At 43.3% G+C, this 15,783-nt stretch overlaps 1 protein-coding gene across 1 annotated transcript; it reads left to right on the top strand.

Annotated features, from left to right (window-relative positions):
* Positions 1–12,726: 12,726 nt before the first annotated feature.
* Positions 12,727–15,118, top strand: dkk1b (dickkopf WNT signaling pathway inhibitor 1b). The gene is made up of 4 exons (XM_073026800.1): positions 12,727–13,068; positions 13,467–13,617; positions 14,262–14,393; positions 14,480–15,118. The coding sequence occupies exons 1-4, from the start codon at positions 12,904–12,906 to the stop codon at positions 14,728–14,730; spliced, it is 699 nt and encodes a 232-aa protein (XP_072882901.1). The 5' UTR covers positions 12,727–12,903; the 3' UTR covers positions 14,731–15,118.
* Positions 15,119–15,783: the final 665 nt, after the last annotated feature.

Raw genomic sequence — 15,783 nt, 5'->3', positions numbered from 1 at the left:
GTTATGGGCTGAGTGCAGGTAGGTGGGACTAGGTGAGAGTAAGCGTTCGGCACGGACTAGAAGGGCCGAGATGGCCTGTTTCCGTGCTGTAATTGTTATATGGTTATATGGTTTATATAATGTTAACATGCTTGGTATCAGTAAGATCCTTGCGACAGAACTTCACCAAGGTTTAAGTGTGGCTCACTACGTGTTAACTTCATAATGGAACTATATGCTCGACAACATTCAGCCTTTAAATCCACTTTATCTCAACCCATTTTGTTGCTATTTATGGGACTTGTTTACCGTAAGACCATAAAACATAGTAGAATTAGGCTATGCAGCCCATCAGGTCTGCTCTGCCATTTGATCATGGCTGATTTACTATTCCTCTCAATCCCATTCATCTACCTTCTCCCCTTAACCTTTTGACACTCTGATTAATCAAGAACCATCAACTTCTCATCTCTGTTGTAAATGGATGTCCTTCAGTTGTGGCTGTACCCTCTGGTCCTAAACTCACCCACTAGATGAAACATCCTCTCCACATCCAGTCTATCAAGGCTTTTCAATATTCGATAGGTTTCAATGAGATTCCCCTGCCCCCTCCCCCACCATGCTTCTAAACTCCAGCAAGTACAGGCCCAGAGCATCAAATGCTCCTCATACATTAACCCTTTCATTCCCAAAATCATTCTTGTGAGCCTGCACTGCACCTTCTCCAATGCCAGAAAGGGGTCACATCTGCTCTTACAATGCTCCAAGGGTGGCCTTACCAAAACCTTATAAAGCCTCAGCATCAAATCCTTGCTTTTATATTCTCGTCCTCTCACAGTGAATTATAACATTGCATTTGCCTTCCTTACCACTGACTCAGCCTTTAGGGAATCATACATGAAGAATATCAAGTCACTTTGCATCTCTGATTTTTTAATTTTCTCCCTGTTTAGCATTTAGGCTATGCCTTTATGCCTTCTACCAAGGTGTATGACATACACTTCCCTGCACTATGTTCCATCAGCCATGTTTTTGCCCATTCTCCCAATCTTTCCAAGTCCTTCTGCAGACTCCTGCTTCCTCAACACTACCTGCCCCTCCACCCTTCTTTGTGTCATCTACAAACTTGGCCACAAAACCATCCATTCTGCCATCTAAATCGTTGACATATCTCATAAAAAAAGGTCCTAGTACTGATCCCTGTGGAACACCACTAATCACTGCTTTGAAATGGCTACTAAATGCTCCAGGACTCTTGCATCATTCCATTGCTTACTGCTTTTGAACTAAGAGTAAATGTTCTTCCTGGATTATGATGCAACACAGGAAATGATGGAGGAGTTCAGCAGGGGTCAGGCAGCATCTATGGAGGGAAATAAACAGTCAACATTTTGGGCTGAGACCTTCATTAGGACTGGGGGGGGGGGGCAGAATGAGCAGGTGGAGGAAAGCAGAAGGTACAAATTGACAGCTGATAGGTGAGGTCAGATGAGGGGGAAGGGAGAACGAAGTGAGAAGCTCGGAGGTAAAAGGTGGAGAAGGTAAAGGGCTGAAAAGAAGGATATCTGATCGGAGAGTAGACCATGGGAGAAAGAGGCACCAGAGGGAGTGATGGGCGAGTGTGGAGAGGTATTATGTATTTAATATTTGCGTAATCTTGTAAATATATTGTTGATTAAGCATTCTTGTTCATTTAGAATAATTCATTATGGGTTAATGTAAAAATAGGTTAATTGCATACGTCAAAACGATACCCACGTGATATGTGCTCGCCTCGCTTAAGGTAAACTTGAAGTTAGACCCGCCTTTTGGACTGTCGTATCTTTCTTTGAATTGATTTAATGTTTTGAAGTTACAAAACATAAGAAGGGATAAAAGGGGAGACAGATTAAGATTGTGATGATGAGAATTCCTTTTCAAACGCATAACACACAGGAAGCTAACCACTATTTAAAGCAACTGCTATTAAAAATTATCGGTTTTGGTTTAATGTCATGTGCACCGAGTCACAGTGGAAAAACTGTCCGACATCGAGGCAGATCATGCTAACAAAAGTATTTTGAGGTGGTAAAAAGAAAACAACGCAGAAGAAATTGAGAAAGTGCAGTGCAGGGGAACAAAAATGTACAAAGGTATCGATGAGATAAACTAGCTAGTCAAGAATTCAACCTTAACATGTGAAAAGTCCATTGAAGGGTGATAAACAGCAGGGTAGAAACTGTCCGGGAGTCAGTGCCGTCAAGCCTTGTGCCACTGTAGGTCACTGCAGATCAGCTAAAATCAGTAATGACGACGCTAACATTCTCCAAGAGAAAAAAAATGCCTTGTGGATTTTTTTTAGATTATGTTGTGACATAATAAAGAAAAACAACTACACCAACATTAGATAATCATAGCAATCGTCAGTGCTGAGGAGATTTTCCTTCCGTAGAAGTGTTTTTTAACCTGTTTGTAAGTGATAAAATTAAGTCACTTCGGTGACCGGCACATCAGTGGATAAGACACAATAAACAATACTCTGATCATCTCATGCTACTTTAATACACATAAATAGCAGAATGGGTCAAACTCATGAATAATCACAGCTTGTGCACCTGGTTAAGAACCACTCTACTAGTTCAACAGGCATCGCACTGGAATCCACAATTTAGCGTTAGGCTTTTACTTTTGCTCGAAATCCAATGTGTGCAGCTTCAAATCTTGACACTTTTTTCCTGTCAATTTCAATCAAAGGCGACGTGTATTTCAAGAGCTCACGTGAGCAGCCAGTGTAGTCTAAATGGATTAGTTTGGCAGCCAGGCTTCTTAATAAGGATTAGATGTACCTAGCTTGACGCTACACTCAGTACCCGTCTATAGAAGTGTAGGGAGAAACTAAGTCAATCTGGCGTGTTTATGTAAACACCATGTCCCCAAAAGCCTGATTAAGACACGAGGTTAGTTCGGTTTGACAATTCTGTTTGATCTCACTTCATCAAAGAGCTCCCTAAACAACCTCCTTTTCACACCACTCCCCACATTGGCAGTGTTGTTAAAGTAAAACCTGTCCCCAGTTTACCACAGATTTGGATCTGCGGCAACACACAATTAAATTGAAATGAACTACATGTTAATTTTCCCCCTTCTGTGCAATTAAAGGAAACTTTTGATCATGCATTCTCATTTTTAAGTGCCCCACCATAAGGATTAAATTTAGTTTCAATGTTCAAAACTTCAAAGGTTGAATTGTGTTTATTTCATGCAATTTCAGAATACTCCAGCAAGGTACAAGGATCAATAAAATGTTTTTAATGTTCTTTGTTATCTCTAAGAGAATTTTGTTACTTTCCCTTAAAACTACAATGCAAATTTGGTTTTTGATCCTAAAATGCTCCAAATTCACTATCAACCTACCTATCAAGTGATCACTTCCAGTTTCATTCTTATGAAGTAAAAGTCGAATAACTAATAAACAGAACAATACAAAAGGTTTCTCAAAAACGAAATACAAAGCTTTCACATGTTGTTACAATTGTAAATTACACATTTAGGTTTGTAGATCAGCAGAGTTTATTTATATCATAGCTAAGGCCAGAAATAAAATATGTTGTAAATTTCAAGTCAAAAAATTGTGGAGATAACATAGTTACTTTTATTAATATGGCTAAGCTACTAAGCCCAGTGGAACCATTCCTACCAACTGGAGAAGGGGCAAAGACGGGTTACTGGTGCCTTAAAACCAGTCACTTTGAGCAAATGGGGGTTGTCAGCTGTGGTTCGAAGCTCACCTAAGAGAAGGAAAAGTCTGATCTCAAACCTCCTCTGCCTTGCAGCTATACCCACTGATGGGGAGGGCTTCAGGAGTAAGCCCCATGGGAAACATCTGGAGCTGGAGCCCCTAAGGACATCCTACATTGAGTTCAACACTGACTGGCAACTGCTGTGACACTGCTGGTGCCAAATTGTATCAGCCTCTGCCGTTCCATCGGGTTCATCAGAAGCATGAAGCGGGGAGCTTGCTCTCCATGTTGTACTGTTCTGGCTTTGCATACCTAGACAGCTAGGACACAGCATTCATAGTCAACCCTGACCAAAGGAGGCCTCAGAAATGAATGAGAGATGGTTAGATATGAAGAGTTTTGTACTGAGGTGTGATTAATGTAGGTAGGTAGAATTGACAACATGAACTTGGTGGCATAAACATCTTATTTCCAAGTTGCAGACGTGCTAAGTTGCCCTGGAAGCATGTTGATATTTATGGGCTACCCCCCAGCTCATTCTCAGACAATGTTAGTCATTGACACAAAACAACATATATCTTGGTATGTCAGGAAGTTTTGATGTACATGTGACAAATAAAGCTACTCTTTATCTTCTAGGACTCCATGAAAATACAACTTATTGCCTTCTGCGAGCTCAGTCCAAAACTCTGGAAATTCAGCTCCAAACCAAACCATTCCAACTCTTCAGGAGATAGTGTAAGTGGAAGGAACAAATTTGAAAACAAGGCTTAGGATATTGAATTGAAGCCTTGTCATAACAGGAAGTAAGTTATAAGACTCCTGCACAAATGGGATTAGGTAAGCTTTAAGATATAGGAGGGAGTTGGGTTGAGTTTAATTTAGCTCAAGGTTGTACAGGGTTAAAATGGGGAGACTAATCAAGAAACCATTGGATAAGCAATTGTGTCACATCATGATTTTCCAATCATACACCTTTATATTTGCTTTACTCTAAGTGTCTACCCATCTCAAGGTGGCACTTGAGTACTGGATTTATGGCAAAACTAGCCCTCATGAATTCATTAGCAACATGTGTGCAGTTCCAACAGAGAGGGACTTCAGTTAGAATCCCAGCAATGCTATTTAGTAGCTCTACTGGAATCCTGTAAAGGAGAATCCATTGTTCAGGAGAATGACTTAGATTAGAAATATTTTAGGAATGCACCAGATTGCAGGCAAGATCATTCTGATTAACAACGATTCAATTAGTTGGCATACAAGACTTGTCAAAAAATATCCACAAACCATAAAGTTCTATGACTAACAAGGATTAATATAAAGGTCATTCAGCATGCTGGGCTCATTCCATTCATCAAACAGACATAAAATATCCAATTATTGATTTTACTCCACTCACTTACTTCAACCACGCTGGTGTTACCTTGGGAGGGGGGGGGGCAATTGCCAACTTGCATGAATGGCTTGAGATAAATCTGCATCACTAGCTACTGATGCCAGTAATAGCTAAACAAAACTACTTGGCATGTATCAAACACACATCTCCTCTCATTAACTATTGACCAATATGTTGTCCAAAAACCTCAGTGAAACATAGAAGAAATATATTTCCCTGACTCAAGTTTCATCAAAGCATAATGGGCGTAGATTGAAAATTTCATTGACATGTATGCACTCTGTAGTGTAGATCATTCTGTATCTAATTACACATTTCTGTTTTCAATTTAAAGGGCTAATTGTAAGAGCAGATCTGATGGATTTTGGTGCCTACCATCCTACACATTCTTAAACCATCTTTGAGTCACCTTAATATGTTGTCACTTCCACTGCTTCAATGTTTTTTTTTAACTTAGTCAAAACTGTCATTAAAATAAAGTAGTGAATTAACATAGTATTATTAGGATTATTGTTCTGGAATCTAAACTGGCTTTCCATTTTTTTTATTAAAGGAGGGCTGCAATATTGAGTCAGACACTGTAAGTTTCCACAAACTTGCTATCCTCTTTAGGTTGTCCATTGGGATCTTGCTTTCATTCCGTTCTGCTCTGTGGAAGATGCCCAGACATGAACTACCTTAATATAGCTTTACCACAACACACCAACTAACACTTCTACTGGGATGCCATGTAGCATAGTGCTTTTGCAACTTGGGGCGTTCCAGAGTTTGGAGTTCAATTCCAGCGTTGTCTACAAGGAGTTTGTACGTTCTCCGTGTGAACCGTGTGCGTTTCCTCCAGGTGCTTCAGTTTCCTCCCATAAGCCAAAGGTGTATCGGTTAGTAGATTAATAGGTCATTGTAACTTGTCTTGTGATTAGGGGAGTTTTAAATAGGTGGGTTGCTGGGCGGCTCAGCTCCCCTGGGTGCTCCAGTTTCCTGCCACAGTCCAACCACCTACTGGTTGGTAGGTTAACTGGTCTTTGTAAATTGTCCTGTGATTAGACTAGTGTTGCTGGGTGGCATGGCTTAAAGGGCTGGAAGGGTCTATCCAGCACTGTATCTCAGTAAATAAATAATAAAATTAAATCACTAAAAGAGGAATCTTGGCCCAGTGACAAAGGGCTCCAAGACAATCGGAGTCAAGGTTTGGCTGCACAGATTTTAGCATACAGTGCCTTGAAAATGCCTTCAGACCCCACAAATGTTTTCAAATTTTACTGTCCCATTTTCTAAATTTAAAATATAGTAGGATTTTTAAGCTAATCTCCAGAACACTGTACATCATGTTAAATCAAAAGAACAATTCCAAAACCTGTCAACAATTTATTAAAAATTAAAAACCAAAATTGTAAGGCTGAAAAAGTAGTTATCCCCTTTGTAATTATCATGCCAACTTTCTTTTGGTGCAATACACTGTATTACCATACAAATTTACCAATTTGTTGAGATACAGTAGAAAATTGGAGGATCACCTGATTTAAATTAATTCACAAGAATAAGTACCCCTTTCTCTGTAAGGTCCAACAGTATGGTAGATTTTCAACAGACCAAACCAAAATGAAGACAAAAGAGCACTGAAGACAAGTCAGGGAAATGCTAATAGAGAAAGACAAATCTGGGGGAGGGTACAAGAACATCTCAAAGGCACTAAACATACCTCAGAGCCCAGTGGAATCCATTGTTAAAAAGCAGAAAAATATGAAACTACAGCCATTCTGCCTGGGTCAGTCTAAGCTTAGTCAGTGGAGAAAAACAGCTCCTGTAAGAGAGGCCACTGTGACACCAATGGTCCCTCTGAGTGAGCTGCCAAAGTCAATGGCTGCAGCAGGAGATGATGTTCATGGCTCCACAATGTCTAAAGCCTGGCACAAAAAGGGTATTTATGAAAGAAAGGCAAGGAAGAAGCGCTGGCTTAAAAAAAAGCATGCTCTCACACCCTCTTGATCGCACTGCAGACTCATCGCACTCTTCAGCCCAACAACCCTCACACTCTACCCACCAACAGCTGCTGCTCACTCTCTTTAGGCTCGCTGTCCAGTCGCCCTCCCCTTCTTTCCAGCTGTGACCATCCAGATGCTGGAGATTTCCTGAACATCCCGGGGAACCTCTCTCAACTCAGACTGAAGTCTCGCAGCACTCTGTGACTGAGTTGATGGATCTTGGCATCCGATAGCTCAAACAATGGAGGAAGGTTCAACACTTGACCGCCACTGTCGCACACCACAAACAGACACCATGAACGCCTATTTCCCATGCTTCTCTTTAACTGAAAGGTGCAGGTCACCCCAGCTCCCCATCACTAGGCACCAGTCCTCTACTACAATAGGTCAACCCGATGAGTCACTTGACACTAAGACAGAAAGGTCCTCCTGGCAGGGCTGTCGTGCCTTTCTTAACTAACTCAGCTATGGTGAAATGATCTGCTGGCTCCTAATTCTGGAAAATGGTTACCACAGTCAAACAATTTTTGGATTCATGCCTTCCCTTAAGTAGATATAACACAGGCACAAGGCGTGCCATTGGCACTCCCTTGCAGACAGACAAATTGATTAAGGGATGGGGGTCTGAAGATGGTTCACATAGATAGTGTCATAAGCATGGAGACAGGCTCTTCAGGCTAACTAGTCCATGCTAGTCCCAGTTGTCCGTGTTCAGCCCATAACCTTCTAAGCCCCTCCCCTCCATGTACCTATCCAAACGCCTCTTAAATGTTGCAATTGCACCCAGCTTGACCACTTCCTCTGGCAACTCATTCCAGGTACTCACTTCCCTGTGTGTAAAGAAATTACCTCTCAGGTCTCTTTAAAATCTCTCCTATTATCCTATATGGGCAGGTTTGCTAGAGCTGTTTGGGGGAAGTTTAAACTAAGTTGGCCGGGGTCTGGAAACCAGAGTGTTAGTGCTGAGAATGGGCAAGTTGATATATAAGTCAATCTACTGTCTAATGAGACTGTGAGGATGGATAGGCAGATGCCAAGGCAGTCAGTGGGATGAGGTGAATTGTATCATGGGGGCAAAATTTAAAAGGATGATGAATACAAGACTGAGGGTGTTATATTTCCCAGGGCTGAAATGGTTGCCACAAGAGGACACAGGTTTAAGGTGCTGGGGAGTAGGTACAGAGGAGATGTCAGGGGTAAGATTTTTACTCAGAGAGTGGTGAGTGCGTGGAATGGGCTACCGGCAACAGTGGTGGAGGTGGATATGATAGGGTCTTTTAAGAGGCTTTTAGGTACATGGAGCGTAGTAAAATAGAGGACTATAAGTAAGCCTAGTAATTTCTAAGATAGGGATGTGTTTGGCACAACTTTGTGGGCTGAAGGGCCTGTATTGTGCTGTAGGTTTTCTATGTTTCTATTTCAATACGCACAGCATACGGAGTAAGGTAGATCATCTGGTAGCGCAGTTAGAGGTTGGCAGTTATGATGTTGATGGCATCACTGTGAGGTGGCTGAAAGAAAATCATAGTTGGGAGCTTAACATCCAAGGATATGCACTGTATCAAAAGGACAGGCAGGTAAGCAGAGAGGGTGGGGTTATTCTCTTGGGGAGAAATGAAATCAAGTGCTTATAAAGAGGTGTTGTGAACAGGATCAGACAATGTAGAATCCTTGTGGGTAGAGTTGAGAAACTGCAAGGGTAAAAAGACCCTGTTGTGTGTAGATACAGAACACCCACCAGCAGCCAGGATGTGGGATATAAATTTCGATGGGAAAAAGAAAAGACATGTAATAAGGGCAATGTTGTGACAGTCATGGGGGATTTCAATATGCAGGTAGATTAGGAAAAATCAGGTTGGTGCTTTATCCCAAGAGAGGGAATTTGTAGAATGCCTTTGAAATGGTTTTTTAGAGCAGCTTGTGGTTGAGCCCACTAGTGGAAAGGCAGTTCTGGTTTGGGTGTTGAGTAGCGAACCAGATTCGAATGGTAGAGTTTCAAGTAGCCTAATTCTGCTCCTACGTCTTATGGTCTATTATATTGTATCTGTGCCCTCAGGTTTGGACTGTCCACCTTATCCATGCACCTCATGATCCTACATACTCCACTGAGGTCACCTCTCATTCTCCTGTGTTATGGGAATGAAGATCCAGTGTGGGCAAACTCCCCCAGGCGTCATAAATCTCTTCTGTACTTTCTCCAGCTTGACAATGTTTTTCCAATAACAGCATGACCAAAAACAGTACACAATACTCCAAATGAGTCCTCACCAACAACTTATATAGCTACAACATAATGTCTCTACTCCCAATCTCAATGCCCTGTCTAAGGACAGCCAGCATGTTAAGAGGGTTTTTCACCACCCTGTCTACTTGTGTGCCCGCTTTTAGCAAACTCTACACTTGTACTTCCAGTTGCTCTGTTGCACAACGATCATCAGTGCGCTGCCATTCACTCTAAAAGTCCTACGTTGGTTTGACTGTCCAAAATGCATCAGCTCACACTTATCTAAGTTGAAATTCATTTGTTATTCGTCAGCCCATCTCCCTCACTGATCAAGATCTTTGTGCAATTCATTGTAATCTGCTTCACTGTCAATCTGCTTCAGTATAGCATCATCAACAAACTTGCTCATCGGGCCATGTACATGCATATCCAAATAATTTACATAAATAATGAATACAAATGTGCCAACACTGATCCCTGCAGCACCCTTCTAGTCAAACGTCTTCAGATGGAGAATTGACCTTCAGCCATTACTCTCTGCTTTCTATCATCAAGCCAGTTCTGATCTACCATGCTAGCTCACCCTGAATCATCTGCAACCTAATCTTCCAGATAATCCACGCAGAACATTGTCAAAAGCCTTACTAAATTCCACAAAGGCAACATCCACTGCCCTACCTTCATCTATCCTCTTAGCTACCTCTTCAAAAAACTCTCATGTCAGACATGAACTCTCAAATACAAAACTCTGCTGACTATGCTTACTAATTAGCCTTTAATTATCCAAGTGATAGTATATCTTGTCCCTCAGAATTCCTCCCAGTGATTCCCAACAACTAAGTCAGGCTTCCCAGAATATAGTTCCCTGGCATGTCCTTGCTGCCCTTCTTGAACAATAGAACAATATTAACTACCCTCCTGGTTTTCTGGAACTTTGCCAGCGGCTAACAACAAAGCAAATATTTCTACAAGGGCCTCCATGATTTTCCCCTGACATCCACAGGTTTGGGGTTACCCTGGGGATTTTCCCACCTTATGGAGAATGTGCTTCAAGGCTGCAAATACCTCCTTCCACATAATGTGCACATGATCCAAGACCTCACTACATCAACCCTCATTTCTTTGCAATCTATGATATTTGTTTTCATAAATACTGAGGAGAAATAGACATTAAAAAATCTCAGCCATTTCCTACAGATTCACACATAGACAACCCTCATGGTCTTTAAGAGGATATATAACTGAATAACATCTTGGGATTATCTTTAACGCTGTTTGCCAAATCCATCTTGTTCCTTCTTTTTGTCCCCAATTTCCCTCTTAAAAACTGGCCTGAAACTTTTTATATTCATCATAGGATTCATTTGTATCAGCTGTCTAAGTACAGTGTATTCTTTTTCCTTACAAGAATCTTGATATCTCTCATCAGCCAAGGTTCGCTGAACTTGATACTACCTTGAGTATGAAAGAGTCATACCAAGAGTCCAGGTGCAGCATGTTACTTCACCCTAACAGTGACCCCTTGGTATGACTTAAAAGCCTCCCACTTGACAACTGTTCATTTGCCTTTAAGTAGAGTCACCCAGTCAACCCCAGCTTAATATCCTCAAATCTAGCCCTGCCCCAGTTAAGGACCGTAACCTATGGATCATTTTTATCTTTTTCCATAATTCTTTTAAGACTAATATAATTGTGGTCACTGAACCAAAAGTTTTCCCCAACCGCCACTCCAGTTACTTTGCTCACCTTATTCCCCAAGAGGAGGTCCAGTATTGCTCCTTCCAAAGAGTTCCTCTGTATCAACACACACAAAATACTGGAGGAACTCAGCAGGTCAGGCAGCATTCATGGAAACAAACTGATGGTCGATATTTCGGGCCGAGACCCTTCTTCAGGAGTGAGAAGGAAGAGAGAAGATACCAGAATAAAAAGGTGGGGAGTGGAGGGGAAGGAGGCTAGCTGGAAGGTGATAAGTGAAGAAGAATAGGCAGGTGAGAAGGTCAGAGTGGGGAATACAGGAAGCGGGGGGGGGGGGGAGGGGAATATTCCTTTGCATAATGTGTGAGGAAACTGTCTTCGATGCACTCCACAATTTTTGCCCCTTCCTGGCCATTAGCACGCTGGGTGGCACAGTCAATACCAATTGAAATCTCCCACTAGCACTATCGTCCTCTTCCTTGTCTTCTTGTTCCAGCGTCCTCGGGTTTCAAGAATCTTGTCCAATGTAATCCCGAAATTCCATGTTAGTAATCTGAAGATGTCAAACAAAAATAAAATGTTTTGAAAATGCTTTCTAAATCAATTCCCCACCTCCACCCCAAAATAAAAATGGATAAATTAGGACATCAAAACTGTTTATTGCGTTCTGTAATGGATGTTTATTCCCACAGGGGGAAAAAAATTTGGAAAGATTTTGTCCCCTTTATCTTTCCGACTCACTTTAAATCTGTCCCAGCTAAAGCACTGGACGGGTACTAATACAGATATCGCAAGGAAAAGCCCACAGCAGCAGTTCAGAGAAGCCGTTTCCAGTTGCTTATCATTAAGTGCTGAGCAGTCTGTATTTGCTTAACTGTACCGAAGCAGCATGATAATTCATTGTGTAAACTGTTCTGTCGTGGGTTTGCATGGTCTCTTTGATCTCCCCGGTGTGTTTAATCAAGTGGATTTCAAAGTTAGCCAATTACAATCACGGATCAAGTACTGCAAATGGACCGAAAATTATCGGAATATTTCAACCGCAAACAAGAGAAAAACTGTAGATGCTGGAAATCCAAGCAGCACACACAGAATGCTGGAGAAACTCAGCTGGCCAGGCAGCATCCCGAGTCCTCATGAAGGGTCTCGGCCCGAAATGTCAGCTGTACTCTTTTCCATAGATGCTGCCTGCCCTGCTGAGTTCCTCTGGGAATATTCAACCGCCCCCCCCCCCCCCCCCCATCCAGACAAGGTGCAGATCTCGAAACTCTCCCTGGCTTCAAAATAAAAACAAACTCATTGTGAGGACGAATACCGCGGCAAACAGAATCCTCCCGCCGTGTCTGGGATGGTACTATGTAGGGAAATAGGCGTTGACTTCGTTCGCACCTCAGCATTTACTACTCAGAACCCAGTTCTGAGAATGCAGTTTATTCTATTTGCGTGCTGCGAGTTAAATGACAGGGAGTTAGAATGAGACCTGGGGGAGAGGGCAAGAGGAAGTTAAGGAAAGTTATCAGTGGTGCTTGGCCTGTAATCAGGCAGCTCTCTATAATGTGCTGGCAGTCGGGAGGGTCCTAACACTCTACATCTCCGGCAGGAGGGTCCCTACGGGGTTTGCAGATTCTCGGGAGCGTCCTTAAATCCGAGCATTTGAAATTTCAGCCAGGGCTTTGTCACACATGGCAAAGGGGCGGGAACACAAACAACCTCAGCAACTATAAATCCGCTGCCGAGCCCGGTGGGGTCAATAGAGGGAAAGTTTTCTGCTCCGAACAGATCATCTCTCAACTTGTCGGAGGACGGATCTATATACATCGCCCATCTTGAGCGTGTGTTAAAGACGCTCGTGTTTTGCCGACGATCACTTTGTTCCGGTTGCCGGCGCAGACTGAAGCGCTGACCATGTACTTGGAAGTGGTTCTCTTGACTGCTTGCTTCTGCGGTGCAGTGAGCGCCTTCAATTCCAACGCTATCAAGACGGGCAGCGGGGCGGTTCACCCGGCCAGTGTCACTCCTCAGATCTCCGTCCACCACGGAGCCAAGAACCATGCCATCGAACAATTCCAGGTAAATATTTCCCAGGGGAAACACCGACATTGCTTCCAGCGCAGTGTCAACAACAGCAAGTCCGAAGACCTTATGCAATCTGGAATTGGTCACTTTGGTACCTTCAGTATCTTTTTCTTTCAATTTAGTAAATTTGATTAAATGAGAACAATTCAATAATGAAGCTTCCTTACTTAAAGTTCTGCGGTTCATTCCTTTCTGAATGATGCGTGTCCGCCGCGCATTACCTGCAGAATCTGATGTGCGTCTCGCTTATGATTTCTTTTGCAGGATGTATGTTAGTGTGTGCAGGTCACAGGGTTTGTGTGTCTGGGCTGCTGTGTTACGGATTTCTCCCGAGTTACAGCGGATGCCCTGCTGTACACGAGTTGGACTGACTCTGCTCTCCTTTCCCTCAGTTCCCGGTTTGCCTGGATGACCAGGACTGCTCCGTCGACCAGTTTTGCTCCGGCTCTCGTCCCGGCGCGCAGCAATGCCTGAACTGCCGCCGACGCCGTAAACGCTGCGCCCGAAACGCAATGTGCTGCCCGGGGACTCGCTGCAGCAACGGTGAGCGCAGGAAGGAAACGCGGGGAGGGGCGGGCGAACGTGTAAAGTGGAAGACAGTGGGGGGAGCAAGGAGGGGCGATGAGAACCTGGAGGACTAAGCGAAACTTTCTGAGTTTAAATTATATTATAAATAGTCATCTGATTTACACAGTCACACATTCCGTTCTAGATGAAGGGTGGACTGACTGCTCATTTCCCTCCGCAGATGCTGCCTGGCCCGCTGAGTTCCTCCAGTAGCTAGCTTCCCTTGGCAAATATAATCTGACCTCTCGGGGAAATAGGCTGGATTATTTCAGCAAGTGGGATCCCGGGGGAGTTGACCGACATTCCGTATGTCTTCAGGAAGGGTGAACGGTTTCGGCACAGAAGGACTAATATTAATCCTACATCCATGAAAAATGTAAAAGACAAAACGCGATAGAAAGCATAAAAGAGAAACTCCCAGAAACTATATCAATTAATTTTACCACTATAAAACCAGTCAACGACCACCTCATCCCACACCCACTGGATTCTGATGAACTGAGTTAACCCTTTGATCAAGTTACCTGGTTTCCTTTTGGGCGGATGGCAGTGACGGAAAATGTTTCCTCTTCCGATAGTGATTCATCACTTACTGGATCTCTGCATTTTATTGCACGCAGGTATGTGTATTCCCGACGATGGGGAGCATATCCAGGGCGAAATCGAGGAGACCATACTGGAGACCTGGGACGCTACTGTGGACGCACATCCACGGAAGACGACGCTGTCTGCCAGGCCTCACCGGGTGAAAGGTAGGTTTAGAGCGAAATGATAAGGCACGTTCAAAGAGACATAGTTGTGAGTGGCTTGCTGATGAGGCTCTCTCCTTTCCTTCCAGGTCAAGAAGGCGACGTGTGCCTTCGATCGTCCGACTGCGCACAGGGCTTGTGTTGCGCTCGGCACTTCTGGTCCAAGATCTGTAAGCCGGTGCTGAGGGAAGGCCAGGTGTGCACCAAACACAAACGCAAAGGGTCGCACGGCCTGGAGATATTTCAGAGGTGCGACTGCGCCCAGGGGTTCTCGTGTCGGATGCAGAAGGGAGGAGGTCCCGGCCAAGGCAAGAGCTCCAGGCTGCACACCTGTCAGTGACCCTGTACCCCCCGGCCCACCTCCGAAGGGGAAAGGACCTCTAGTGGAGTCAAGACTTCGGTTCGCGACCAGCCGCCAGCCGCACTCCCTCTTGCAGGCTTTAGAGTGGAAGTATTCCGGCATCTTTCAGAACTCGAAGTGCATTATTTGTTGTTCCTTTTCAGGAACTATGTAGACTGTAACGCTTGCAGTAAATTACTGTGTTGTAAAAGATTCAGTCTGGCACTTACGCTGTAAATACTTGACTAACCAGTGTTGTCAAAAAATGTTACAAGGCCATTCTCCCAGTTCAGTCAGTGTTGTAAATTCTTCTATATTATTGCTAACGAGTGTATGTGACATAAATTCTTTATATTTTAATTGAAATAAAGATGTACAGTGACAATCACTCATGATAAATTTGATTTATTATTTAAATTTGTTTACTATTGCCACATGTACAGTGAAAACCTTTTCTTGCAAACCATAAATATGAATCACATTGAGCTAATTAGAAGTAAATAATTATAGAAAACAAAATAAAGTGTAAGTGCAGTGCAGGTGGGCAGTACCATGCAAAGTCACAATGAGGTAGATTGTGAGGTCTAGAGACCACATTATAGTAGCAGGGAACTGCTCAGCAGAAACTATCCCTGAATCTGACAGTCCGCCCTTTCAGACTTCTGTATCTTCTGCCTGATAGGAGGAGGGAGAATCACAATATCTGGGCTGGGTGGAGTCTTTGATTACGCTGGTTGCCTATGGAAGCAGTGAGAGGTATAGACAGAGTCCATAGAAGGGAGGTTGGTTTCTGTGATGTGCTGAGCTGTGTCCATAACTCTTGTGGTCACAAGCAGAGCTGTTGCCATGCCAAGCCTAGAAACATCTGGGTAGAATGCCTCTTGTTGCTGCATCAATTAAAAATTAACGAGCTGAGAGGGGACATGCCAAATTTCTTGGCTCCTGAGGAAGTAGAAGTGCTAGTGAGCTTTCTTGGCCAAGACATCAATATGGTTGGACCAGAGCAGATTATTGGTGATACTCACTCAATTCCTCTCAACGTACAGATCACGT

This window comes from Hemitrygon akajei, chromosome 23 (assembly GCF_048418815.1).
Source record: "Hemitrygon akajei chromosome 23, sHemAka1.3, whole genome shotgun sequence".
NCBI classification, from domain to species: domain Eukaryota; kingdom Metazoa; phylum Chordata; class Chondrichthyes; order Myliobatiformes; family Dasyatidae; genus Hemitrygon; species Hemitrygon akajei.
Note: the sequence above shows the minus strand (reverse complement) of the source record. Positions and strands in the feature narration are given on the sequence as shown.

Excerpts from the sequence above, each read along its gene's own strand:
- dkk1b (XM_073026800.1), top strand. The coding sequence starts at position 12,904 with ATGTACTTGGAAGTGGTTCTCTTGACTGCTTGCTTCTGCGGTGCAGTG. Across the intron at positions 13,069-13,466 it reads ATGCCATCGAACAATTCCAG|TTCCCGGTTTGCCTGGATGA; the intron begins GTAAATATTTCC and ends CCTTTCCCTCAG. Across the intron at positions 14,394-14,479 it reads CAGGCCTCACCGGGTGAAAG|GTCAAGAAGGCGACGTGTGC; the intron begins GTAGGTTTAGAG and ends CTTTCCTTCCAG.